Consider the following 27263-nt stretch of genomic DNA (forward strand, 5'->3'; position numbering starts at 1 on the left):
CCCAGCGCGGCTCCAGGAAGCCGGAAGCGGCCGGTGGGCAGGCTGGAGAACGGCGCTGGGTGCGTGGGGCCGGGGCCGGTGGGCAGGGCGGGGCGGGGCGGGGAAAGGTAGAGGTCAGGCCGCGCCGGTGGGCGGCCGCGGCCTGGAGGGAACATCTATACCGGGCCGCCGCCGCTCTGGGGAGGAGGCTCCGTTTCGCTCGCGGGCGGTGGTGGGGCCTTCCTGGGAGCTGCGAGAACCTCGAGGAGCGCGGCGGAGCGGGGCACCCGCGGAGCGGCCCCGTCTGGGGCGCGGCCTGCGGCCTGTGTGTCCGCGGCCCCGGCGCCGGCCGTCCGAGAGGCTGTGGAACTAACGGCGTGCGCCCGGCGGCCGCTCCGGCACCCGGCGGCTGTCGGCGCGGGAGGGCTGCCCCGCTGCGGAGTCTTTAGCTGCGGGTGGGGCCGCCGCCGCCTCCAGCCCTGTGCGCTGAGCGCCGGGCCGCTGCGGGCTGCGCGGCTAGGGAGCCCCGAGCGGAGGGGCGGGAGGCGGTGAGGGGAAGCGGGAACTTGAGGGGAGGAAACTTCCTTCCTGAGAGATAGCAGGAGGGGTACTGGGCGGAACGCTGACGTGTTTACGGGCTGTGAGGAGCCTCGGAGCCTTGCCTGGCAGCCTTGGTGGCGTGTGGGACTTTGCGTGCGGGCAGCGAGAGCCCCGCCGCCTGCCCGGCCCGCTCAGCTCCGTGCCCGGCTGCTGGCGGAGCTGCTGCTCGCTTAGCCGTCCCGTAACTCAGCGTTAGTTCGCAGCAGCCGTTCTCCATATCATCAGTGCAGCCTTTTCTGCTACTGCCCCGCTGCTGACAAGTAAAGAGGCAGTAGCCAGACACTGAGAAGTATTCAAGGCACCAAAAAGCAGACCCCGACCCAGCAGCCTGCTAACAAGCCGTGGGGAGAATAAATCAGTGCTTCATAGGAGACTTTAAGGCCCGTGTGGGGAACTTCTGACTCATCTTGTGTGAGGTTTAGACAAAGTGACCGTGAGATTTGAAGGAATAGATCACTTGGTGTTGAATCTAGTAACAGGACTAGTCCTACGGATAGATGTGCACGTGTTTTGTGAACGTGGAGCTCAGTGACCTGGGAAGATAACGGAAGATGTGAAAAGGAAACTTGACAATACCGTGTCTTTACAGAAGATCCGTGCTGAGTCAGTCTGAGAAATGAAAAGCGTCAGATCAGTGGAGATCTAGCATGTTGTATAAGTTTTTAAATCTATTTTCTTATAATTTGAAGACTGATCAAAACTGCGTGAGGCTTTATGCCGTTAAAGAGAAGACTGTGCTAAGAGAGCAAGGACTTTGTTCTTATTTATAAACATACTGTTTTGACAAGAGGCATAGTAGTGCAGCACTGACACTGGTAGGTACCTGGTGCTAACGCTGGTGTAATTATATCTTTAGTTCCATAAGTTAAAAAGACAGACATTGACTGTTAGACTTATGTGTTGTTTTTTTTTTTCAAATCCACTGAATTACATTCAAGCTCACCTGTCACAGGCTTGTTCTTTTGTTGTTTTCACTCAGTGACCTCAGAACAAATTCATTTAGGAAGTAACAGGGTAAAGGGGGAGGGCCAGCCTATAAGTAAGCTGCTTCATTTCTCACTTTGGGCACTGTGATGACTCTGTTAGGCCACTAACATTGCTAGTATTGGAGTGGATATCAGTGAAGAAACTCGTTGATTTGATTCATCTATGTAGTATCTGCTTAAATAGGATTCATCTGCAGGAGTTGCCTCTGGAAGAAGTTGGTACTCAGAACTGGAGATTATCTTAGAATTAAGGTCTTGTGTGTGTATAGAGGTGTGTTTTTTTGTTCAAATTCAGGATTTTCTTGTTAAGATTTGGGAGAGAACCTTTCTTTCCTTCTCTGGGCATAAAGAAATAGGTTTAGAAATGCTATCGCTGAATGATTCTGGGCTTAGTGTGGACTAATGGCATGTCTTTGCATTGTATGGTTGCATTCTGTGCACTCTATGACATTACTTTGATGTTTTGGGACAGCTATACCTGAAGCTGCACACCTTATGTGAGCCAATAGCTAAATAAAACCATAAAATCAGTAGTTGTTGTGCATGGAAAGATGTGCCCAAAGCCAGAGAAGGCTTCTGCCTCTGCACAGCAGGTGCGTGGCCTGAAGCAGGGGCAAAGCATGCTGCCGCTTGCTGACTGGCTTTAGTCATTGCCCTTGGGATGCTCTGCTGCAGGCAGTGCACAGAGGCTGCTACTGAGGGACCTGCCCCTGCACTGGTCTGTGTCCTGCTGCTAGGATTCTTTAGGTCTGGGGAAGCTGCCTCTTTAATCTTCCATCTTTTTGCTCAATTTAATAGCAAAGTTAGTGCTTTGATTAAACCAGAAAGGTAAAGGTGTTCAACTGCAGCTCCTGCTGGTTTGGCAAGGGGGGAAGGCTTGTGCTTCTGTTTTATTAATCATTTTTATTTAATCAAAATTTTTTTCTTTCTTTTGAATCTGTGAAAGCTGATGTGTTTGACACCTTGTAGTCATTGGAGGGTGGGGAAGCCCGGTGGTATTGAAAGATGACATGGCATACCACATGTGGAATTTCAGAAATGAGAGAAGTGTCCTCTTATTTCTTCCAGTGATAATCAGTGGCTCAGCAAAGAGCTGATAATACTTATGTTAATTGTGACTTTTACCTAGCTCATCTCATGGGAGCTCATTGTAAGTAGTTAGTGCAGTTTCCCTATAGCTGTACTCAAGCACGAGGCTTCCATTATCGAGTTGTTCCCAGGACCAAGTTGATCTAAAACGTGCCTTTATCTGCTTTTCCTTTTTGTCTTGTGTGTTCTTCAGTGTTACATACTGAATAATGGGTGGTCGTGCTGATCTTGGTGCTCATTTTGACTCTTTCTTCTAATTTCCATTGCTGGGTCATTTGAAAACATATGTACATATTGTATGGTTTTGCTTTTGCAGCTGATCTTTCAAACAGTATTTGAGTAGGAAGGATCTCAAATGCATAGAAGCGTTGTGTCATAAGCATTTGTTTTGATTTGTGATAGTGTTGAGCTTGGTTTTTTTGGTTCTGTTTTTTACCTCTTAATTTTCTACCTGGTTTTTAAATTATCTTTGTATGTTTTTGGATTTGTGTGTGGGTTTTTGGCTTTTGTTATTGAGTTGTTTTGGTGTTTTTTGTGTTTTTTTTTTTTTTTTTCTTGTAATTATGAAGTCCCCATTGTGCATTTTCTTAAAGTATATTTTGGTATATTTAACCTTTTTGTTTTTAAGGTCAAAGCCAAAGCTGTCTAATAGGAAAGCAAAGATGCAGAGCACCTCGAATTATCTCTGGCTGTTGTCTGACATTCTAGGACAAGGAGCTACCGCAAACGTTTTCCGGGGACGACATAAGGTTTGTGAAGAGTTACCAATAGAAATGAAACATAAGACTGAAGTTTTTATCCTTATGGTTATGGAAGTTCCATAAGTGTTATGGAACTGATAAAAAGCTGTTAAATGTTTAGGCCTAGAGCAAATGCATTTTTCTAACTTTTTTGCACATAGTTCTTAATATTTTGTCTGTTTCTCCACTAAATTTGAGTTCTATACAGTTACTTCTGAGGATTTGTTTGTGATATTAAAAATATCTTTGTATTATATATTTGCATTCATATATCTTTGTAAAATACTAACGGTTACAATTAATCCCTCCACTTATCAATTTGCCTTCCACCTTGCTTAAGAATTTAAATAGAAACAAAAGTCTTGTCAGTTTCTGCTACCTGAGTTTCTTTAGTTTCTTTGTCGCTTTTAAATTCTCTTTTCATATTTTTTTCTCTGATCTTGTACCATCAATACAATATCTGTAACGTGTTCTCATCTGTACTATCAATGAATATACAAATGATATGGTACATCCAGCAGTTTGGCTGATGTAATTATTATACTAGAGTAGGAAAGTAGAACATTCACCCATATCCTGGGCTCACGTGGTAAATTCCAGTGGACTGAATCTCCAGAAGAGATCCTTCCCCACTGCTACTCAGCTCTTAAATGGGTCTAGGAGAGATGGAGCCAGGCTCCAGCCCTTCCTGCAGCACAGCTGAATTGCTGTACCTGTACTCCTGTGGCTGACTCATTGCTTGCCTCAGGTGATCAGTCAGAGGTTCAGGCTGTGATTCAGCAGCCCCATACATCATCTGATTCAGTTGCTGTAATATTCATCCTTACATCAGTGCTTCCAACATATGTTGGACACTGTCTTTTGGGGTGATGCCTTGAGTAATCAGTACAAAGCACTGCATCTTGGAGCAGTTTTGCCATATAAATGATGTACTGCTGTGTTACTGTGTTGTAACCCAAGGAGCTAAAATGACCTTTCTGTAGGTCATTCCATTCCAATGAATTCTGTGTTATGTCTCCCCAAATGAAGAAAAGCCTCGTTGTGAAAGTGGCATTCACTTACATAGTAATAACACTGTCAAATAACTATAAAATTATATATAAGCTACAGAGTTTGCTACAATCCCCAATCTATGTGAAGCAACACTGAGCAGTATTTTAGCAGTTTATGTACTTTTTTGGCTGAGTGAATTTCAGCACAGCAGTTCCTCTGTAAAACTTATGGTTTCATGGTTGCACCTCTCATCACTCTCACTGTTCTGATAACATGACTTACAGCTTTGTGTCAATGGCAGAAAACCTTTACTGAGGCACCAGCAGTGCATGTAAATGTGCTGTACAACTTCCCTAGGTTAAGCACAGGAAGGCTTCAGTCTTGAATCTCTCACGTGACGTTGTCAGTGTAAGCTTGTTCTTAGAGTGCATGCAGGGAGCTGCTTTGCCCCAGGAGTTATGCGGTAAGCTGGTGCTGTGGGTGCATGAGCGTGCTAGGGCTTAATTCCACCTGACAACTTCAGTCTGTTACTGTGCCCCTGACCGTGCCCAAGACTTGCTTGCTGGGTGGGTTTGAATCTCTTCTGGATTTTGCATGAGTGATATGTAGTGCTTGATGCTGCCTTCTGTGGTAAAATACGATATTACTTGGTTAATATAAGCAAAGCACTAAACAAAAAGTTGTCTTCTAACTGTAGAAAGTGAAGACTCTTATCTGTAGGATGTGCAAGTGGTTGACCTCTTGCTGACAAATTATTTTCAGTGGAGTTCATTGTTTATTCTTCCATGTGCAGCCTTTCTTATGCTGACTGTTCTTTATTTAAAAGCACTTAGATTTGTGGGGTTAAATCTGGGTTTCCATTTTTCCAGTCTGTTTACTTCTAGCCTACGTTAAACTAAGTCAATACATAATTTGTTTTTTTTTAGGAGAATCTTAACTTTCATTTAAAGCAAAATACTATTTTGAGGTATTTCTAATCTGGTTTAGCTCAAACAACAGAAGATCTCAGAATCCTTGGATAATGGATATGTGCATATTTACAGTCTTAGGCTTCTGGTTGATTAATCATTGGTTGTTTGTTTTGTTTTCAACAGAAAACTGGGGATTTATATGCTGTCAAAGTATTTAACAGTATAAGTTTCCTTCGTCCTGTGGATGTTCAGATGCGAGAGTTTGAAGTATTGAAGAAACTGAACCATAAAAACATTGTCAAGTTGTTTGCTATTGAGGAAGAGGTAATGAATTGTTGTAGTTGGGAACCAAGGTACACAGTAGTAACCACAGTAACTTGTCTTTTTGCTTTATCTTCACTTAGATACAATAAAGTTACATTTTTAAGAACAGTAATTTATGTGATAATATAATACTCAGGTATTCTGAGTACTCAGGTACTCTGACTACCCTTTTCTTCTTTTCTTTTTGTCACTGTTAAAACAATACACTTTGTTTCAGTGTTGAGATACAGGTTTTGTTTCTTCAAAGCCATCTCAAGAAGGTGCTGTGATAAGGCTTACGGTGAAATGGCATTTTTAAGTTATCAATGTAATATGTAATACGTACTGATAAGATGTAGAAGCATAAGCAAGGTGAATGTAGATAAAATACAGTAAAAATTCAAAAATTGGAGATGTTTCAGTAATTCTGTCAGGTTTATGATTTTGTTTACAACCAACTGAAATAATGACATAGTACTTCTATCTAGCAGTATGAATTACAGTGCTAAAACTTGAGACCGCTTGAGATGACTTGGATACTGAGACTGCTAGATAAGAAAGGAGGAGAATTGCTGCTGTCTGCACTTCTGCTCCTTAATTTTTTGTTAATATTGCTGTCTACCCTGTAAGGACTTAGAACTCAAGGCTTTCTTCATCTCTGTGTTAGAACATGTGAAACAAAAGTGATCTGCATTTCTTTTCAAGATCTCTAGAATGATATTTGTGATTTTGCTACTGATTTGCTTCATTTTCGGAAGTGTGCTCCTGTTCTGCTTGTGTTTTCTGACATTATTTTCATAGTATTCACAAACTTGTCCTTTGTAATTGTTTTCCAGACAACAACTAGACACAAAGTGCTAGTTATGGAATTTTGTCCGTGTGGAAGTTTATATACAGTTCTAGAGGAACCATCCAATGCCTTTGGTTTGCCAGAATCAGAGTTCTTAATTGTGTTGAGAGATGTAGGTATGTAACCTTTGCTCTTCAGCCTTGTTGAATTAAACAAACTTGTACTCGTTTTGTTTATCGTCAGATAGCGAGAGATGAGAAGTTTGAATTAGTTAAGTAATTCAGCAAATTAAGTTGGCCACGTGGAGTCATGGAGTGTGTGTCTTGTTGCTGAATTAAGAAGCAAAGCTTTAAACATTTTTATTTAGATCATTGCCATTTTGTTTGCCAGTTTCAAGATTATTTGTCACTTTGTATTTGACTGATTTCTAGTGATCATTAATCTCAGAAGAGAAAACTAGCAATAAAATGAGTTTCACCTGTGTCTGCCTGTCATTAGTAAAACATCTGCCAGTACTTAATGGAAAGGATGCTATTGAGGGCAAGAAATAAAGTAAGTTTTCTAATTTAAAGAAAAAAGGAAAAATGCTTAGAAAATTTTCTGGTCTTTTTGTTATTTCTCTTCTTGTTTTCTTTTCCCAATGAGAAAGTGAACACGCAGGTATTCTTAGCTTCAGTTACACGTCAGCATTTATGCAGTAAGTGCTGAGATGCACATCAAATTCTGCTGTTCTTTTCTTTTCTTTTTGTAATCAAAGTGGCTGGGATGAATCATCTCCGGGAAAACGGAATAGTGCACCGTGACATCAAACCAGGCAACATCATGCGTGTTATAGGTGAAGATGGTCAGTCTGTCTACAAACTGACAGACTTCGGTGCTGCAAGGGAGCTTGAAGATGATGAACAGTTTGTTTCTCTCTATGGCACAGAGGAGTATTTAGTAAGCCTGTGTGATTTTACTTTCTGCTGAAAAACCGTTTAAAGCTTGGGATCCTTTGTGGCAATAGTTGTATAGGTATAGTTCAGACTATTAGAAATTAATAATTTCTCTCCTTGTATTACACTCGTGTTTAGAACTTTACACCTTCTTTACTGAGTCACACCAGTTCTGATGTGGCAGCAGAACTTTAAGGAATTTCCAGGTCTAATTTTTTTTGTTTCTTTAGGTGTAAGGAGTAACAACAGTATTTTAGTTATGAATATCTTTGTCTTTATTCCTGTAGATATTTTCTCAGTTTGTATTTGAGCTAAGTGCATGATGGTGAGTGTAGTTAAAATTTATTACTTGACACGGTGGTTGAAAAGAGAGAGATGAGCAGAGAAGCACCAGTTCAAGCATCTTAGATGTAGTAGTATTCCTGTTGCCTGAAAGTTTTCTTCCATGTGTAGCATTGTAACTGATACTCTCCTTTGCTATGGACTTTTTTCCAATTTAGCTTTTGTTGCTTCACTATCATCTGGATGAATAGTGGTTTTCTGCTTTACTCTGAGGGTGACAGAGCACTGGAACAAGTTGCCCTGAGATGTTGTGGAGACTCCTCTGGAGATATGCAAAACTCAGCTGGGTGCTTTCCTTTGCAATCTACTGCAGGGAACCTGCTTTAGCAGAGGGTTGCACTGGGTGATCTACAGAAGTCTCTTCTAACCTTTATGATTCCAGGCTGGAGGTGGCTCTGGGCGGCCTGGTCTGGTGGTTGGCAACCCTGCACGCAGCAGGGAGGTTGAAACTAGATGATCATGGTTGTCCTTTTCAACCCAAGCCATTCTATTATTCTGTAATTCTCTTCTTTGGTGCTGTTATATTCTAGTAGTATAGTTTTGACTGAATTTTAACATACTACTGTCAAAACTAGAAGTAGCTATCATATACCTAAGAGCACTTTGTGGTAATCTGTTGGAATAACTTAAGCAAATTCTGTGATGCCAGCTAACTTTGTTTTTTTGATTGAAGAATTTGCTGTGAAATTATTGTGGTTTTGTGCTTGACATTGTTCATAACGTGATCCAACACTTTTATCTACTTTTTTTTCCTTCCAGCATCCTGATATGTATGAGCGAGCAGTTTTGAGGAAAGAGCATCAGAAAAAGTATGGAGCCACAGTTGATCTGTGGAGTATAGGGGTGACCTTTTACCATGCTGCAACGGGGAGTTTGCCTTTCCGACCCTTTGAAGGGCCTCGTAGAAACAAGGAAGTGATGTAGGTAATTTAGAAGGTTAATTTTATCTGTTCATAAATAAAAAATATGTACATTAAATGCTTTATTTTTTTAAGAAATCCTATATATTTATTGCAAACAGTAAAACAGTGAAAATATTTAAGGCATAATGTTCTTTAAAATTCTCCTTCAACAAGGATTTTAATGTGTGAGGCCTTCAGACTTGAATTAAGCATCAGAGCTCCTCCAGAATACCAGTGTTTTTCCACACGTTTCCTTCCCCATTGCAGTAGGTTGGTCTGTTGCAGTGTGGTGTGTGTAACCTGAATATTCGCATGAAGTTGCAGTACTCTCATTTTGTTTATTTTTTTTTTTTTTCAGTTTTTTCAGTGCTGCAAAAGTTTGTTGTTTTTTTATATGATTGTCTCTCCAGACTGTCCTGGAATGCATACACTACACATCAGGCTAATGTTTTTTTTTTTTTTTTGTCAGACTGTTTTGCTTATTTCATGGAACCAGGTACTACAGCTAAAGATAACAGGTAGCTCCCAAATGCAAAACAGAACTTGTGATAGTAACATGCTGGCTGGAGTAGATTCATTTTTCATTTTATTCTAGTGTTCTTCTGTATGTTACATTTAAAAAACAAATCAAGATGGTAGCTGGAGACTCTGATACTTGTAAAGCTCCTCTGTACTGGTAATGCTTGTTGAGGCTGATTTCAGTTTTCTTAGTTTAAGGAACTACCCATGCTTTGGTTCTCCCACAGGCATTCTCATCTGTTTCGTGCTCATTTCTTGCTTCTCTTTCAAGCAGGCAGGAGCACGTTTTGTGTGTAGTTCATCCTCTGAGAAAAGAGCACAGCTGAAATTTCGTTTTGCACAAAGCCTATTGCTCCTGATGTATTTCATGAGAAGTTTGAGAAATACCAGCCTGCTAGGTACAAAGTTACACAGTGCTGAATTGCATCCAATTTGCTGAATATTTCCATGTTCCAGTAATTTCTCAAAGCCCACCTTCTGTTCCTTTTTTCATCCTCAGGTGACTTTTTGGTAGTTAAGCGTCATCCCTTGCCATGGAACATGCTACAAGTTAGTCAAGTGAATTCCAACATTAGAGGCTTGGCAGTCTGATTTTGATTAATTACTGCTTGTGAACAAACTGTGGTTTCTTACAGTAGTACCTGAGATTTCTTCCATTTTTTTTCTCAAATCCAAGGTAGAAAAAAACCTGCTTTCTTCTCCAATGTAGTTCAATGTGTTTCCTCTTCACTGTTCACTATTTTAACACTACTTGGTGTCAGCCTGAAAGTGAAGCTCCCTGATTATTGCCCCACCTCAAAACAACAAGCTGGCCTAACATTTACTCTTGCTTCAGAATTTATGTTATTGATTCTGTTTTAAAGGTCAGTTTGCTAGACTTGTGTATAAGAGGTAACAATTTGTTTATGTTGTATTAATAATGTGTTGCAGGTATAAAATAATCACTGGGAAGCCTTCTGGTGCTATTTCTGGAATACAGAAAGCAGCAAATGGACCAATTGAATGGAGCTGGGAGATGCCTATTTCTTGCAGTCTTTCAAAGTAAGTTTGAACTCAGAGTGTTTCAGGGCTACTTAAGTGTGCTTTTGCAGTTCTTTCTCAGCACCGGTCCTTCAGAACAGAGATCTGACTGTTGGTTGCAGTTGTTTTCTTTGAACTCTTGTATAATTCTACATACTGTACTGATTGGGTCATCAAGTCTTATTTCTTTCCATCTTTCTGTAATATTTATACTATGGCTAATTTACAAATGAGCACCAGAGAATCTGAAATGTTACGAGTAGAATAAAGATGATTACTATTTTTATCCTCCCTCATAAAGGAATATGAAGACTTAATAAACCTTGAATTGATGTTCTCCATTCCTCCCTTTCTGAAAGAATGTGATGTAACAAACCCCAAAGGTTAGACAGCAGAAAATGATATGGAAAAACAGTTCCAAAATGTACATTTTTTACATTTTCTATTTTTTTTTATCATTTATTGGTATTTTTATTTCTTATTTCAAAACACTTCATAGAAGGAGCAATGCAAGACTGATTTAGACAATAATTCTTACTGATGCTGATGTACATAAAGGGAAGACACATGTTCATTGCAATATAACCATGCCTCAGTGTTCATAGGTGATTAACAAATTTCTTTAGCAAACATAATGTTTTAAGATCATGTTGAGGTCAGATTTTCACATCTCCACAACTTGCTTACCTATATTTCTTATAGAATCATAGAGTCACAGAATATCCTGGGTTTCACAAGAACCCTGACACACACGGATTGTTGAGTCCAGCTCCCAGCTCTACATAAAACCACCCCAAAATAAAAACCTGTGTTTGAGAATGTTGTCCAAATTCTCCATGAACTCTGGCAGCTTGGGGCTGTGACTACTGCTCTGGAGAGCCTCTTTCAGTACCCAACCACTCTCTGATGAAGAACTTTTTCCTAATATCTGTTCTGAACCCTTCTGAGTCTTCAGCAATGTAAAATTGCAGGTGTTTTTAAGTACCTTGCTGAACGTTTATTCAAAGTTGTTCTTCATGGTGAAGGGCAAATGAAATTTTTCTGTGAACAGACTATAGAAACAAAATTTCTGAAAGCCAAATATGTTGATCCACAAGGAATGTAGTGTGGAAGTCTGTTTTTTATTAATTCATTAGTTCATAAAGATAAATTTATTGATTTACAGCATACAGAACTTACCATTTACGCTTTATTCATGGTATTGCTTAGTTGTTTTTTCTGTTTACTCCATTATAATTTGATATGTTTTAAATAATAAAGGAAGGCATTTTTTTTTTTTTTAACTAGGTGTCTACTTAGAGGAATATTTTCAAATAGCATTTAAACAGCATTTATTGTTGCACATTTAGACTGCAGTGAAATGGAGCTTTGAAGAAGCTGTCCATGATAACGCATGAACAGTGTCCCTAATCTTCCTTACAAGTCAGATTTTTCAAAGTAAAAATGCCAAGAAACTTACATTTGCCTTTTCATAGAATAGTAAAGGCTGTAAGGCAATAGTTTCTCACTTTCCTCTGCAGATGGTGAGCTGCATGTATCAAATGCTTGTTTGGCCCCATCTCAATCAAGGTGTGTTTTTGTTAGCACTGGCAATTGACAATTCAAATAATAAATCTTTGCTAACCAAGCTGATTCTGACTGGAAGCAACGTGCAAAGCAGCTCAATCAGCGAACTTAACTGGCAGTTACCTCCTCTGAAGTGATAGGCTGCTCTAAGTGTTGGTGAGAGCTCAGTGAAAGATCATTCCCAGCAGTGGTAGAACATTAACTTAGCTCTAAGATGTAGACTTCCTAAATTGCTTGTCATATTTTTTTTCCAGTGAGTATGAAATTAGTTATGTACCAAGGAAAAATAGGTGATAGTCAAGCCTCAAATGGTGTGTTATAATTGAACAATGGGCACTGCCATTAAGTGTTTTGTTTGTATACAGAAGAAATTAAAAAAGCAGTGGGATATTCTTCAGGGCATAATAGACTGACTTATGTTCATGAGGCAAGTAAAACGTGGAAAGGTCCAAGTTGTTTTTATGTCTTCCTGGTGTCCTCTAGGGGTCTGCAAGTACTGCTCACACCTGTCCTTGCAAATATTCTGGAAGCAGACCAGGAGAAATGCTGGGGCTTCGATCAGTTCTTTGCAGAGACGAGTGACATACTGCACCGAATCATAATCCACATCTTTTCGCTCCAGCAGATGACCTTGCACAAAGTTTATATTCACAGCTACAATACGTAAGTGTTACCCACTTCATTTCTTTGCATTTCTATTCATTTCTTTGCTCTTACTCAGGCAAACTGCACTGTGACCCGAGAGCATCAATGTTACATATGTGGTCGCCTTTCCTTGTCAGTGTGTCTGAGAAGTGTGACCTTGTAATTCTTGTGTGTATTCACAGTGCATAGAAATATGTTGATCATAAAAACATTTCTAACAAAAATAAAATGTTTGAAGGTCAAATCAGCAGATTTTAGATTGGACTTAATCAGTGACATAGCACAGATTTAATCTATGTCTTTTTACAGTGATTTTGTGTTCATAGTGGATACCAACTCAGCCCAGGTTTGTCTGTGCTAAGTTTTGCATACATCCTATTTACTAAATAATTTTTCACAAAACATGTTCAGCTCTCACTGTGCTTTTCTTGTCATCAAGGAAACAAAATGCGCGTAGTTTCTGTGTCTGATGTAAAAAAAAACTCTTGTAGGCTTCTGGAGTTGTATTGCTGCAAGTTAGTAGTGATATGGAGTTCACTTCATGACCATAAAGCACTGATATTAAAAGCTATAGAGTCTGACTTACGGAATGATGCAAAAATAAATTACTTTTCCCTGCCTTACTGCAGATAATGTGAAGAATGAATTATTCTTTAATAAGAGAACAGATGCAATTATTTCATCAAATTTGTACATAAATTTCTGGTCTTTTCTAATTCTTCTATTCAGTACACTGTATTGCCTGAGTACTGTTTTTGCAGTGAAATCTTGCTTGTAGCTCTAATTGCTATTTGTACTTTATTTTTCACTTATTATAACTTACCTTTCTGAGTGTTTGTATGCTATCTGTAGTAGTAAGAGGTGACACTGCCTCCTGTGCAGCACTGCAACAAACTGGTCCTTCCTGCTTTGTTTTTTTTTTGTTGTTGTTGTTTTTTGAAGTTGTACTTCTTGTATTGTATTTAATTCTTGTATTGTATCCTTTGACGGCTGAATTTGAAACACCAGAGTCTTCTTGGTCATTTAATCTCTGCTGTTTCAGGAGGTAAATCTGTCTGTCTCTTCACTTCAAGTCTGAATTTTGGGTGTATGCTCTTTGATGTGTAAAATTACTAGATTTTTCTCTTGGAGGGACCATCCATATGTTGTTAAGAAATCAGTATGCCTGAAGTGCTCATCCTTCTGCTTTTACCAACGTTCAGAGTTCAGGGCAAAGCAGGTTTTGTTTATGCAGACATTCACAAAAGATGGTGGAAAATCAGAGATAAATGCAGAAGTGTGATGTTTTGCAGGAAACAGCATCTGTTTTTGTAACAAAGCAAGCTGGAGCTTTGGGCAGTGCTATTTTGTCTTCCGGGTCAGATGCTTTCTGTATCAAACCAGTACTTAATTCAATAGAAGTAAAAAGGATTTTTTTATTTAAGTAACACAAAATTGGAGTTGTTGAAGTATTGCACTGTAGTGACTCCAACTACTAGTGTATATATTTCTTGTATTGTAGAGCTGCTATATTTCATGATTTGGTCTACAAACAGACAAAGATACCATCTCAGAATCAAGAACTTATATACGAAGGTCGGCGTTTGATACTAGAACCTGGCAGACTGGCACAACACTTCCCCAGGACTACTGAGGAGAATCCTATCTTTGTAGTAAGCAGAGAGGCTGTGAACATTGTTGGATTAGTCTATGAAGAAGGTATAAAATGCCTATTTCCTCCTTCTTATAAGTACTTTAAATAGTGTTATTTAATTATCGTTATATGTCTGGGATGGCTAAGAGTTTCAGAGAATTATCTTTGAATATCTGAATTTCTAATTAAGCAGTCCGATTAAAAATAAAGCTGAGTATCCAGCATTTTTACAGTAAGTAGCTGCTTGCAGTGTACCTAGTGCTGTGAACCTGAGTGTGTGTGTGTGGTCATCTGTAGTGGTGCATATGGAGTTCTGAAGCTTTTTGAAGATGACGCTTGTAACAAGCTGAAAGGAAGTTTACAGAATGTAATTCACAGCTGGTTCTATTACACTTCTCACCAAGTGGAAATTCAAGTTCTGGTCTGTTTTATTCCTCATGAATGTTGTTATTCTTTCTGTTAACAGTGGAGGTCTTAGCAACTTAGATTTGCTTAGAAGATAATGCTGAAGAGGAAGAAAACAAATGAAAGTTTTTACGTTTGCATCTATCACTGAGGCTCACAGTGAGCCCAGTGCCAGAGCACTTCTTTATGAGAGATGAGCTGGAGGGCATGCCTTCAGCTGAGAGATCAGTGCTGCTTTTGTCATTATGTCCTACATACTGACTGCTTTGGCCAGCTGGAGCTCACACAGAGGTGCTGAAGAGCGTGGGTAGGAGCGCTGTCTGCAGAAGGGTCAGCAGGGCCTTTATATTGTGTCAGAACTCTCTGAAAGAGTCCATGAGCGTGAGAACAAAGGAGATTCAGCTGGTGGAGGTTACCCTGGGTTTCAAAAAGCTATTCAGTAAAGTCCAGCCCTTCGGACTCTCCATGAATGTGAATCATGAGATAAGAAGGAAGGATCTCCCACAGGGCCAAACGTGGGACTGAAGAGCAGAAATAAGTGGTTGGCTTTCACAGTGGAGAGAGATCATTAGTGGAGATCTGCATTAAATCTGTGCTGTGCAGCATGTTTAAAAGTAACTTGAAAAAGGTAGTGAAGGGCATTTTGCTCTAAGTTTCACATTAAGGTATGTAAGACTAAAGCTGTGTGTGAAAACCATGCAATATTTAAAGGCTTGGCAGTAACAGGTTAGATGAATCTCCATGTAAATGCATATGAAAATAGTGCATGGGGTGAGGAGGGTAAGCAGCTTGAGCTTAATGGAAGGACTGCTTTACTGTTTTCTGCTTTTCTATTCAGGAAGATCTTTAGAGTTTTAATGGAGAATTCAATGCGATCATTTGTTCAGTGCTTTGCAGTGGTCAAAACAGCAAGAGGAAAGCTGAAAATGCTCAGTGAGGCTTTAGTCATAATCCCTCAGCATCGACATACTACGTGCCTTTACTTTTGACCTTTGAGTTCCTGGGCAGTCCTACGCCCTCCTTCCTTCTCTTTCAGTGGTGGTACAGAAGCATTAAAACATTCTGAGAAAAGCAACAGGGATAACTTAAAAATTGGTAAAATAGATAAATCTTCAGCTAAGAGAGAGGCAATGGGGGAGCAGAGGAAGAAGAAGCCTGAGCAATTTGCATAGGTATCTGAGCAGCATATAGAATCTTTGTAAGCGTTGCTTACTTTCTCTTCCAATAGAAGAACCATAAAATGCCAAATTCATTTGTTACAGTGGCTGTTTTGTACTTGTATGTGAGGTGCTTCAATCACACAAAGCATATTTAGACTGCAGATTTTTTGCTGTAGGTTTTGAATGTGAAAGCTTTCAGAAGGTTTCGGAAGGCTTCTGTTAAATTAATGGAAGAAAAAAATATTGAGGGTTTCATTAAGCACAAATTTCATCAGATCTCAGGAAGTCCTTGAAACACAGATAGTTTGAAGCTGGGAGAATAAGAGGGGAAATTAGATTTTTGTCCTATTCTTAAATACTTCCTTAAGCTTCTGCTGCTGTCAGCTGTGGGAGGAAACATACTGAGCTGGGTAATAGAGTTATGCTTTTTTGTATGGAGGTGCTTGATGTATGGAAACAAAATGGGATACTTTTGAAGTTCTTGCTTCTGACTCAGTTGTGCTTTTGAGTTTTAGTAATATTTCTTAAACATATTAGCATATCTGTTATTTTATTAAGGTTTTTGAAGTCTATTATGGATGACAGGAAGTACAGATGTTTCGTTTCTGTTTCAGTTCTGCTTCCTAAAGTGCATCAACGTTATGACTTGGATGGGGATGCCACTATGGCTAAAGTGAGTAATGGTGATTTTTAATGTGTACAGCTGTCTCACGTAACGATACTGAAATGAAAACTACTTTATTCTCAGATGAACAATGTTAATAAAACTATTTTTACATGGTAGTGAGAATTCTTACTGACAGAAGTGTATTTGCTAATGAGAGGCGCCAGAAATATGTTTTACTAAAGTCAGGGTTTGTATTCAAATAATTTTGTATTTGAAAAACAAAACAAAGTCTTTTAAAGTTCAAATTTTTTGCTACAGCATAATTTAGTAATGTGAGGAAAGGAGCTTGCCAATTTCAAGTCTTCTAAAACTACTGAATGTGTGCATTACCATGCTTTGATTTTGTCACACTTTTGTGCCATGCCTCTAAAATGTGGCCACTGAGGAGTTTTTTTTCCCACTATGGTAATTCTAAAAGCACCTGTCTCTTTGCAAACCAACCATCTTTCAAATTAGTAAACAGAAGGCCATTATTTCATATGATGAAGAATATTTTAAACTGTCTTTTATGAAACTTTGTTCACAATTCTCAGTGATACAGCAAAGGTATTGTAAGGGGAAAGAAACCCTAGCCTTAAAATTGTGAAATAAATCATTTTTACTAGTTTCTTTTAGTTTATTTCCCAAACTACTGAGGAAATATACTTGTCCCTTTACAGAAGTGAAAGTAAATCCCAAGAGGAAGTGGTGTGATTTTTGTCTGTAAGAGGCTTATTTTCATCCCTAACAGATACTTTAGCATATCTGGAAAAACTCACTATTATGTTTAGCTCTGCCTCTATAATCAGTATTCCATTATTTCCTGGCTGAAGTTTGGGCAGAATTATTCATCTTTTACTACCAGCTTCACGTTGCTCTTTATTTTATTAATCGATGTTGGTTTGTTGTGATTGACTTGAAACATCTGTAAAGAGAATGTCAGGTTAGCACTAATGTTACCTGTTTTCCACCAGGAAGTAACACGTATCGTGTGTTATGCCTGTAGAGTTGCCAGTTCTTTGCTGCTTTACCAGGAGCTGATGCGAAAAGGAATACGATGGCTAAAGTAAGCAATGGATTCAACTGCTGTGAACATGATTGTGATTTAATTGTGATGTACCTTGGTTTGTGATCTGCTGCCCTGCGGGGTTTCTTCTTCTCCTTGCATCCTTCTGCTTCTTAGATCATAAAGGAAACAAAGTTTTGTTGTTGTTTTTTTAACAATAATATTTAAGTGTTTGCAATTTCACTTTCTCCTGTGAATAATCTTCAGCCTTGGTTAAGATGCATGTACAAGTTAGTTTTGTATGAGGATTATACCAATATGTCTCTAAAGGAAAGCAGTTCTTAGTAGCAGTTAATTACTGTAGGTATATTATTACATAACTTGATTGCTGGTAAGGTGGCAGTTGAATGCCATTTGTTATAGACTGATGCTTTGCTTTTTAGTGAGATAATCAAGGATGATTACAATGAAATGGTTCATAAAAAGACTAAGGTTGTCATCAGACTGGATTTCTGCAGCAGAAACATTGAAAAAGCAGAGAAAATGTGAGTAGAAACAGTACACCAAATGCATTGATTTTCCTCATCTTTAATGACAATGATATTTTAAGTTATGTACATTCACAGGGTTTTTTGCATTTAAAATTAAATTTGAATTAGCATGGCTGTACCGATGCATTGCTTTCACTTCAGCAGATTTAGTAATTTGTTTTACTCAAATTAGTGTTAATTTTACTCCTTATTTTAGTGGGTACAAGTAACTACTATTAAATAGTAGTTGCACACATCCTTTTTCTACTTTCTTCTTAGTCATGCTCATTTACTGTTGTCTTTAGGAGTTATAGCAGAGCCTGAACGAAGGATCTAGTAGTTCTCCTTTCCTGGGTGCTTTGGTGCTTTTGTCATTGAGTTTGGTTTTGTATGTGAAGGATGACTTTGAGTACTGCCACATTCATAGCTTTAAGACCTTTGCATTTTTTTGCCCAGAAAGAATTTTCGTGTTGAAATATAACATGCAGCTGATATGAAAAACTATTGAATAGCTGAAGTATGATGTCATGAGATCAGAGCGTGCACACAGGATGCCAAAATGAATTGCACAGGAGATACAACTTACACCTTTTTAACTGCCATACCATTAAGTCATGTTTGTCTCTTTTGGTTAACCCACATGTCAGAGGCGTGCATCAGAGTCTCACCATTGTTTTCATTTCGGTGTACGTAGTACAAGGGTTTCTTTAGAGCACTATCCTTAAAACTGTCAAAGCTTACGAAAAGGGACAGCTAAAATATTGATATCTTCTAGAATAAAAGGGACAGGACCTCCAAGTTTCAAAGACTTCAGAAGAATTGTGACACTTGCTTTTCTTGTCTTCCAAGCTCTAGAAGCAAATGTTTTCCAGTGGTCAAAGGCTATTCTGTCCTACCTCTTTCAAATAGTATCCAGGAGATGGAATTGCAGCATTGAATTCTCCAAGTTCCGTTTTTTCTGTCCAGACTTTTGTTGCATCTCTTAATCTCACTCAGTGTCCAATTCTATTCCTTTTCTTTCTGGTACCTTTTAAAAGTATTTTGTTCAGTCTTTCTTGGCTCCTTCAGTTGGATGTATTCTTCCTAGGCAGTTTGATATTAGTAGTTTGCAGTAGTTTGCCAAGCTAGCAGTTTGGCTAGTAGTTTTCCCACATACTGGCAGTGTTCCCTGAATCCTGTCTTAGCCACAGGATTCAGTAAGCTTGCTTCCCAGCTGGTCTGAAAATAGAAATGCCCACAAGATAATTAATGCCCACATGTACAGTCATGTTGGAGCGTTCTGCACTTGCAAATTGAATGGCTTGTATGTAGTAATTGTGAATACCAAAGGATTTGTCAGGCTTGATCTGTACGTGCCAAACACTTCTGAGTTTTGAGGATCTTGCTTTGAAAAAACAACAGCGAAGTTGGTAACTGGTGAGACCGTGGTAAACCTTAGTAGCCTTGGTACAAATCACCAGGGCTGTACTGCAAACTCCCTTCAAGCCTGTTTATGTAGCTAACAGCATTGGTTCCTGTTTACTCTCTTTGGGTCAGATGTTTTCCAGTATTCAGCCATGTCCTGCAGGTGAATGCCACTTGCTGCTCAGAAGAAATCGCTGTTGTTTCTGATATATGACTGTGATGTATTCAGTCAAACCTCAGAGCAGCAGTTTGAACGAAAATTACATTCTTTTGCAGACTGGAGTAGTTCTTGTGAATAGAAATTTGCTGTGTGGTTGCACGTTTTTTCAACAGGCTTTCAGTCGATTTCACTTTAGAGGACTCTCACAGAGCTAGCAAAAGACAAATCCTCTTGTTCTCCTTTCTCAAGGCTCTGCCACAAAGCATGACAATGCAGAGCTTTTGTCTGAAAGGTAAACAGAGTATTCGCCTTGAGCAAAGTATGCATTGTTTGAAAGTAGCTGAACTGGTTCTAATGGTGTTCTTAATAAAATGTGCCCAATACTCAGCAGGAACAAATAACCTCCTGAATGATTTATTAAACACTTGAACTATGGTCATATGGAAAGTATCAATTGCTTGGCCCAGCCTTTAATGTTTGGTAACCCAGCCTTTCCAGATATGTTTCTGCAGAAGAACATCTTGGTGCACTGATTTGTTGCACCATTGACTACCTTAAGAATCTTTAGTTTGGAAACTTCCTAAAAGTGATTTGATGATGAAAAATAGTTTTCTGCTGCCTTCTGAATGCAGGTAAAGGGAGTATGATGAAGAATTTCTGAATAAAAGTTTCAAATTCATTTTTAGCAATTCAAAGGTAGAAAAAAATTCAAGGAATTATTTTTTTCTTAAGAGAAACGTTTTCATTTCTAATGGTTGCTTTAGGTTGTCTGTCTTTCGTAGTTGTTTGATAAATACTGTATTTCATATAGAAGAAGTGGCAGCTATTCTTAATATTTAATTTCAAAGAATATTTTGAGTGAATCCGTTACTCATTCGATTTTTTTTTTTTATAAACATGCTGTTTGTTATGATCAGATATGAGAATTTAATGCAGATCAACTTGGAATCATCAGAAGTGGATGAAATTTCAGAGATAAACACGAAATTGTTGCGTGTAAGTATTTTACAAAGCCCATGTTGTTCCCAAAATGGTGGTCTAGAATTACAAACCAGTAACACAGGTTTTTCTGTATTTTCCAAGTAATTTCTGGACTGCTGAGGATTGTTAAGATGCCTCTGCTGACATACAGATACCTTTCTGCAAACACTAAATCCTGTCATTAGTTCACTGTAATGAAAATAGTGTCATCCCTGACAATCCAATTCCATTTGCTACATTTCACTTAAGTGAAAAATTATAACCACTAAATGTATTTTTCTGTTTCCTTAAATGATTTTGAACTGCTAGTTGGCTTTCTGATGTGATACCCACACAGGCACGCTTCAGAATGTTTGTTCTGTTTTGAAACTTGTATTAAGTTTTCAGACGAGGAAAAGTTGAAAGTAACTTCACACTTTTTCTCAGGATGTCAGTCTATAAAGTTCACTATTCCAGAAAGAAAAAGGTGATTACTTTTTTACTTTGGAGGTTTTCTGAACTGTGGGGAAGGAAACGTATGAACGACGTGTAGTCATTATGTGAACTCTTAACAAACTAAAATAACTAGTGGAGAAGTAAATAGGGGATTTAGGAAAGGTACATTCTTAAAGCCTCTGATCGAAACTAGGTATTAACTAATGGAAACACCAGCTTCAGTGAAGAAAGCTTCGTAGCTCTTTAATGAAGTCAAACAAATGGATATTGAGGCACTTGGTCTGTTTTCAGCCTAAATTAATTTTTCACTTGGCCAAGGAGAACGATTGCTTGAACTTTCTTGCTCTTACATAGCTCTCCAGCTCTCAGGGCACAATAGAAACAAGTCTTCAAGATATCAAGACCAAACTTTCTCCTGGTGGTTTACTAGCTGACACCTGGGTGAATCAAGAAGGCACACATCCAAGAGACAGAAAGTGAGTAACTGTATTGACTCTTTTAATGTAGGTTAATTCTATGTTGAGTTGCAGTCCATAAAGCTCATTAGTAGCTACTTGAGTTTGTAGATTGAATATTTTGTTATTTTTGTCATTCTAGTCCTGAAAGGCTGCAGACGCTGCTATCTTCGATCACAGAAATTTACTATCAGTTCAAAAAAGACAAACAAGAACGAAGTAAGTAATTGATTTGATTCATTTTTAATGTAAGCTGTAATATAAATAGCAGGTCAGTCATTGTTCTACTTGGACATTTGTGGTAGCAATGAGGAGTTAGTCAGCAACAGTAAATGTGTGTGTAGGCCTTTCTTAGTTATCTTCTTAATGCCCATATGAACGAAACGCTGCTTTTAATCTTAGAGATTTGAATTCCAACAAAGGAGGAGGAAAAAAAAAAAGTAAATTATTGCTTTTACTTATCAAAACAAAAGAAAAACATACCGAAAGTGGATAAACTAAGTGAAGTTTTACGAAAATACAACTAACAGAACTAAACTAGTAATGTCTCTTGTCTGCTCTGATCCTAGGGCTTCCCTATAATGAAGAACAAATTCACAAGTTTGACAAGTAAGTTCTGAAGTTAACTTTGGGAAACAATTGCTTTCAGGTGCTCTTGGTGATAACCTCTCCTGTGGATTATTGCTGCACATTATATCCTCTTTAAAATTTCTTCCTTAAAAAAGATACGTATTTTTTAAATATCTTAAATACATGGAGTGCCAGCATACTTCAGTGTGATGCTTTCTGGCATGGAGGTCCTTCACATACGTTCCTTTTAAATGCAGATGTTCTTTATCAGAGCATAATTGCTTTATAGAGAACTCCTTTTTGTCCTGTTTGCTATTGAGATGAAAATATTCCAATGGTTATCATGCAACAGTTAATGAAGCAATAGAAGCAGCTGTTAGACTGTACCCCTCAGTATTCCAGTATCCCTTAGTTTTACTTCCTGGTGCAATGCCTAGGATAGTATGGCAGTTCCACTGGAACTACTGTCTGCAGTGCTAACCAGTATTCAGGTTTGTTTTGTTCTCCTGTCTTTATGTGATGTTTTTCTTGTCATTACCTTAAGCTAATACAGAACTCCAACTTATTTATTCCAAGGATATTACTCAGCACAAAGGATTATTTACAAATGTTGGATGTTCCAAGTATCTGTAGAAGGCAACTAAATAATAAGGGATTCTGTTCTTTCCATTCAGAGTCCCTTTCCCTTGAATATACCTGCTCAGATAAATGCTGACTGCAAGAACACATTTGATCAATTATTCATATGCAAATACTTGCAATTTCTCCCTGCCAAGGAATGTTTCTGAGATAATCTGTCAGTTCATGCTGCTTTTTGAGTTCTCATACATTACAGTGTCATGAATAAAGTTGATCTGAAGGGATTTTGAATCTGCATACTTCTTGTTGGTTGTTGTTTTGAAGGAAGTTCTGAAAGCAGTATGGCACTCTTAATCATTTCTGTGTTGCAGGCAGAAGCTGTATTTGCATGCTACCAAAGCCATAGCTCTGTTCAAAGATGAGTGTGTCAGCAAGTATGATGCATTTCTGGACAAGGCTGAGGACTGGACAAGGCAAGTTTTTTTAATTTCTTTAGTATTTGGTAAACTGCATCAGTTTTTAAAATATATATATATATATATATATATATATATATATATGTATGTATATTAAAAGAAAACTACTACTTTTCTCATTTAGGAAAATGCTTCACACAAGAAAGCAGTTGCTGGCTCTCACCAACCAATGTTTTGATATTGAAGAAGAAGTATCCAAATACCAGGATTATATAAATGAGGTAAAAATTCTTCTAAATTATGGAAAGGCTTTGCAAAAATAAGATTATTTTACATTGTTTAATATTAATGCTGTTTATAGTGAGTTGTACTTAATGCAGTTGCATTAAAATATAGGCTTGATGGTTGATGCTCGGCTGAACATGAGCCAACAGTGTGCCCAGGTGCCAAGAGGGCCAACGGCATCCTGGCCTGCATTAGAAATGGTGTGGCCAGCAGGAGCAGGAGGTGATCATCCCCCTGTACTCAGCACTGGTGAGGCCACACCTCGAGTGCTGTGTTCAGTTTTGGGCCCCTCACTACAGGAAAGATGTTGAGGTCCTGGAGCGTGTGCAGTGAAGGGCAATGAAACTGGTGAGGGGTCTGGAGCACAGGGCTTATGAGGAGAGGCTGAGGGAGCTGGGATTGTTCAGTCTGGAGAAGAGGAGGCTCAGGGGAGACCTCATTGCACTCTACAACTTCCTGAAGGGAGGTTGTGGTGAAGAGGATTTGGCCTCTTCTCCCAGGCAACGAGCAGGACACGGGCAATGGCCGCAAGTTGTATCAGAGGAGGTTCAGGTTGGACATAAGGAAGAACTTCTTCTCTCAGAGAGTGGTCAGGCACTGGAATGGCTGCCCAGGGAGGTGGTGGAGTCGCCGTCCCTGGCAGTGCTCAAGAGGCATCTGGATGACGTGCTGCGTGATGTGGTTTAGTGCTTGTGGTGGCAATGGTGATGAGGAGACGGCTGGACTGGATGATCTTATAGGCCATTTCCAACCTTGTGATTCCACAATTCTATGAAAACACTACTCTCATTCAAGATCAGGGAATACGCACTCAAGGACTCATGCTAATGTAATGCTGCTGGTGTCATGGAAGAAAAAGTTCCATTAAAATTTGGACAGTGGCTCTGTTGGATGCAAACTTACCAGAATTACCTCAAAACTGAAAGAACGAGAAAAGCCTGTACTCTTTTCTGTATAACTTTCATGAGATGTGAAAATCAGACTTAGTATCATGTTCCCATATCAAAACCTAATCTCAGTCTAACCTAAAAGAGTATCTTCTTGCAATCAAGAAGAAGGAAGCCAGTTATTCATTAGAATCCTCTTCCCTCAGGCTATCTAAGAACATAACAAATAAATAATTCTTCCTTATGAGTTTATTACAAAAGCTTGAGGCTCTTAAGAAGATGGAACAAATCAGAAAACTGAAGGCCATCTCTATAAAGATCTTGCCATGATGATCTCATGCCTTACTGCTGCAGTGATTTTGTGAAGTATCTCAGCAACAGAGAATTGAAAAATGGAGAATATCAAGAAACATATCACAACTTGTATTTTAACTTACACTTCCTTTTTATCTATTGCAGTTACAAGATGCTCTGCCTCAGAAAATGTTTGCAGCTTCCACTGGGATGAAACATACCATGAATACAGTTTATCCAAGTTCAAATACATTAGTAGAAATGACTCTTGGGTGAGAATTTATTAATTGAATGGCCATCATATTCCATACCTATTAGATAGATTGAAAAGAATGCTTACAGTTGGCTGTGTGATTGCTCTGCTAAGGCTAAGAATGATACAATTATTCAGTTGTTGCAGAAAAAATAACTGTATTGCTGAAGCAGCACTATGGATTTGGAAATGAGTAAAGGACAACATTAATAATCATCCATTACTTTTAGTAAATAACCAACCTGATCTGTGTCTCTTGTTTTGTATGTAATGACAAGTTGCTGAGAGTTTTGTGATGGTGAGTGATTGTACTAGACAGCTGTCTCTATAAAAATTGTAACCTTTTGCTTGTTCTTACTACAGTATGAAGAAACTAAAGGAGGAAATGGAAGGGGTTGTTAAAGAGCTGGCTGAAAACAATCATATTTTGGAAAGGCAAGCAATTGTTTTTCATTTTGGGGCTGTTAGTAGGAGCAAGCTTAATTTGGTACAGTTTGTAGATCAAAAATGCAAACTAAGGGGCAGTTCTATCCCCTAATCTAACAGTAAATAAATGTTCACCTGCTGATCTGAAGTGCAACAAAAGCCATTCTTCACAACTTTGAAACATAGCTATGAAAACATTCTGACATAGCAATCAGGACATTTTTTAATGTCACACAGGTTTAGCTAATAGAAATACTTGTTGCACAGAGGTTATTTCCAAATGTAAACGCAGTGTTTCTGTAGCAGCTCAGTATGTTCTTTTAACTTTTCCCTTTTAGATACCATTTTTAACAGCTGTGGAATTCTACCAATGTGACTCAACGATTTAGCAGTTTTCAGATTGCTTAAATATAATGAGGAGTTTTCATCATCACATACAGAATGCTTGTGCTTTTTTTTTTTCTAACTGGCGATAAAATATATGAAAAATAATGATCTCTTAAAAGTTTCAGGTTAAATTGTTGGTAGAGCTGAACTGAGCTTCAAGATGAATTTTTTTGTTCCTACCCAAGTCCTGTACTTGGAGCATAGTAGCCTTTCTTGTTGTCAGGGACAAAAGTTAGATATAAATGCGTGTGTCAGCATGTGACAAAGGAGAGGAAAAGCCCACAAGTAAATTACAGTGAAGTAAGGATTAACTGATTCTGTATTTGATCTATTCAATCACCTAAGAATACACTGCTTTTTCCTTTTAGATTTGGTGCTTTGACTGCAGATGGTGGCCTGAGGAATGTGGACTGTATCTAACTTTCAAAGGACCTGAAGATTTGTACATTTTTCAAAGGGAAAAAATACTGTTGGGACATTTTAAAGCAGATAATAAATCTGTATCCAGTTTTTTTTCTCTGCAACTGTAGTATTAAAAAAAAAATGTAAATATGTATAATATGTAAATATAGAAGAAATATATATCTTTTTTTGTCAGCATTTAGGGTAGAATTAATTCTGGCAGGGAATTTAATTCTTGGAGGATTTCTGACGTAGTCCAGAAGGCAAAAGTATTGTTGGTGAAGTTGACATTTGTTTGGTTTTAATATTGCCCCTTTTTCAGAATGCAGTTTACTCGTTATTGCAAGAGTAACCTATAGAAGTCTAAAAATCATGATTAATCTTTAAAGGGTGTCTTGGATTTCCTTTAACCACTCACAACAAGAAAGACATAGAGGCCCTGGAGTGTGTCCAGAGAAGAGCAGTGAAGCTGTGAAGTGTCTGGTACACAAGTCTTATGGGGAGAGGCTGAGGGAACTGGGATTGTTCAGTCTGCAGAAGAGGAGGCTCAGGGAGACCTTATCGCTCTCTACAATTGCCTGAAGGGAGGCTGTGATGTAGTGGGGATCAGCCTCTTCTCCCATGTAACAGTGATAGGATGAGAGGGAATGGCCTCAAGTTATGCTTGGAGATGTTCAGGTTGGACATTAGGAAATACTTCTGTGAGAGAGCGGTGAGGCATTGGCACAGGCTGCCCTGGGGGGTGGTGGAGTCAACGTCCCTGGAGGTGTTCAAGAAGCATTTTAGATGTTGTACTGAGGGCCATGGTTAGTGGGAAATACTGCTGATAAGTGGACGGTTGGACTGGATCATCTTAGAGGTCTTTTCCAACCTTGGGGATTCTATGATTCTGTGATTGTATTACTTTGGAAACTAGCTGAATGACTCTAATCATCCCAAAACAGGAGAGCTGTTCTAAATTATCTCTCTTTAAAAAGTGTGAATGGAGACTAAAAGCACAGACAGGACAGAGTGGAAACACATTTGTCTTCATGTGCATATTAGTTCTCTTCTGTGGGAAAATAAATTCACAGTATTTCTTGTTTTTAAGTCCTTTCCAATATTCAGTGCCACGTTGTCTGCTCTGTATGTGGAAGTTTGATACTGCAGGTGTCAGACTGAATGTAGAAACTCCTTTTGTAGAGTACAGTACTTTTAGAGTGTTCCTGAAATCTTGTTGCTCACTACAAGAGAAAAGTGGGTTCTTAAAATAAGATTTTTTTTTTTCAGAATCCTCTTTGTAGACATAATTTTTAAAGGTTAAAAACAGATATTACAGAGATTTTTTAAGTGGTGAGTAGAATAGAGAGCATTATGCCTCAGTGGTAACTGAACGTTAGAAAAAATAACGTAACCAGTCCAGATCTTGGAAAAATGAACCCACCCACTGCCAACTTAGGTATTTTTCAACATTACATTGATAACCCCTTGCAGTTTCAAAGGCTCTTAATTTTGAAAGAAACTGAGCATTAGTTGGATATGTGATTCTCAACGTCCTTTATACTGAAGCAATCTGAATAGGAAAGCTCATTGTGGTAACAATATTGTCTGTATATTGAAATACATGCGGCATTCTTTTTTATGGTTGAA

General features: G+C 38.7%; 1 protein-coding gene across 3 annotated transcripts; it reads left to right on the top strand.

Annotated features, from left to right (window-relative positions):
* On the top strand, positions 1-25755 carry TBK1 (TANK binding kinase 1). 3 transcript variants are annotated; one of them, XM_042815857.1, is made up of 21 exons: positions 1-59; positions 3283-3403; positions 5482-5622; positions 6438-6567; positions 7149-7330; positions 8428-8588; positions 10020-10130; positions 12159-12338; positions 13822-14018; positions 16133-16191; positions 17139-17230; positions 17614-17715; positions 20182-20260; positions 21035-21156; positions 21278-21354; positions 21705-21744; positions 22656-22757; positions 22885-22981; positions 24332-24438; positions 24783-24854; positions 25601-25755. In XM_042815857.1, the coding sequence occupies exons 2-21, from the start codon at positions 3317-3319 to the stop codon at positions 25650-25652; spliced, it is 2190 nt and encodes a 729-aa protein (XP_042671791.1). In that variant the 5' UTR covers positions 1-59; positions 3283-3316; the 3' UTR covers positions 25653-25755. The 3 variants fall into 3 exon arrangements, with proteins under 3 accessions (XP_042671791.1, XP_042671790.1, XP_042671792.1); XM_042815856.1 differs by lacking the exon at positions 1-59 and adding an exon at positions 546-1394; XM_042815858.1 differs by lacking the exons at positions 1-59; positions 17614-17715 and adding an exon at positions 546-1394.
* Positions 25756-27263: the final 1508 nt, after the last annotated feature.

The sequence above is a fragment of the Centrocercus urophasianus genome, unplaced genomic scaffold (genome assembly GCF_019232065.1).
Source record: "Centrocercus urophasianus isolate 14NV4802_14NV808 unplaced genomic scaffold, USGS_Curo_1.0 seq_15, whole genome shotgun sequence".
Lineage (NCBI taxonomy): Eukaryota > Metazoa > Chordata > Aves > Galliformes > Phasianidae > Centrocercus > Centrocercus urophasianus.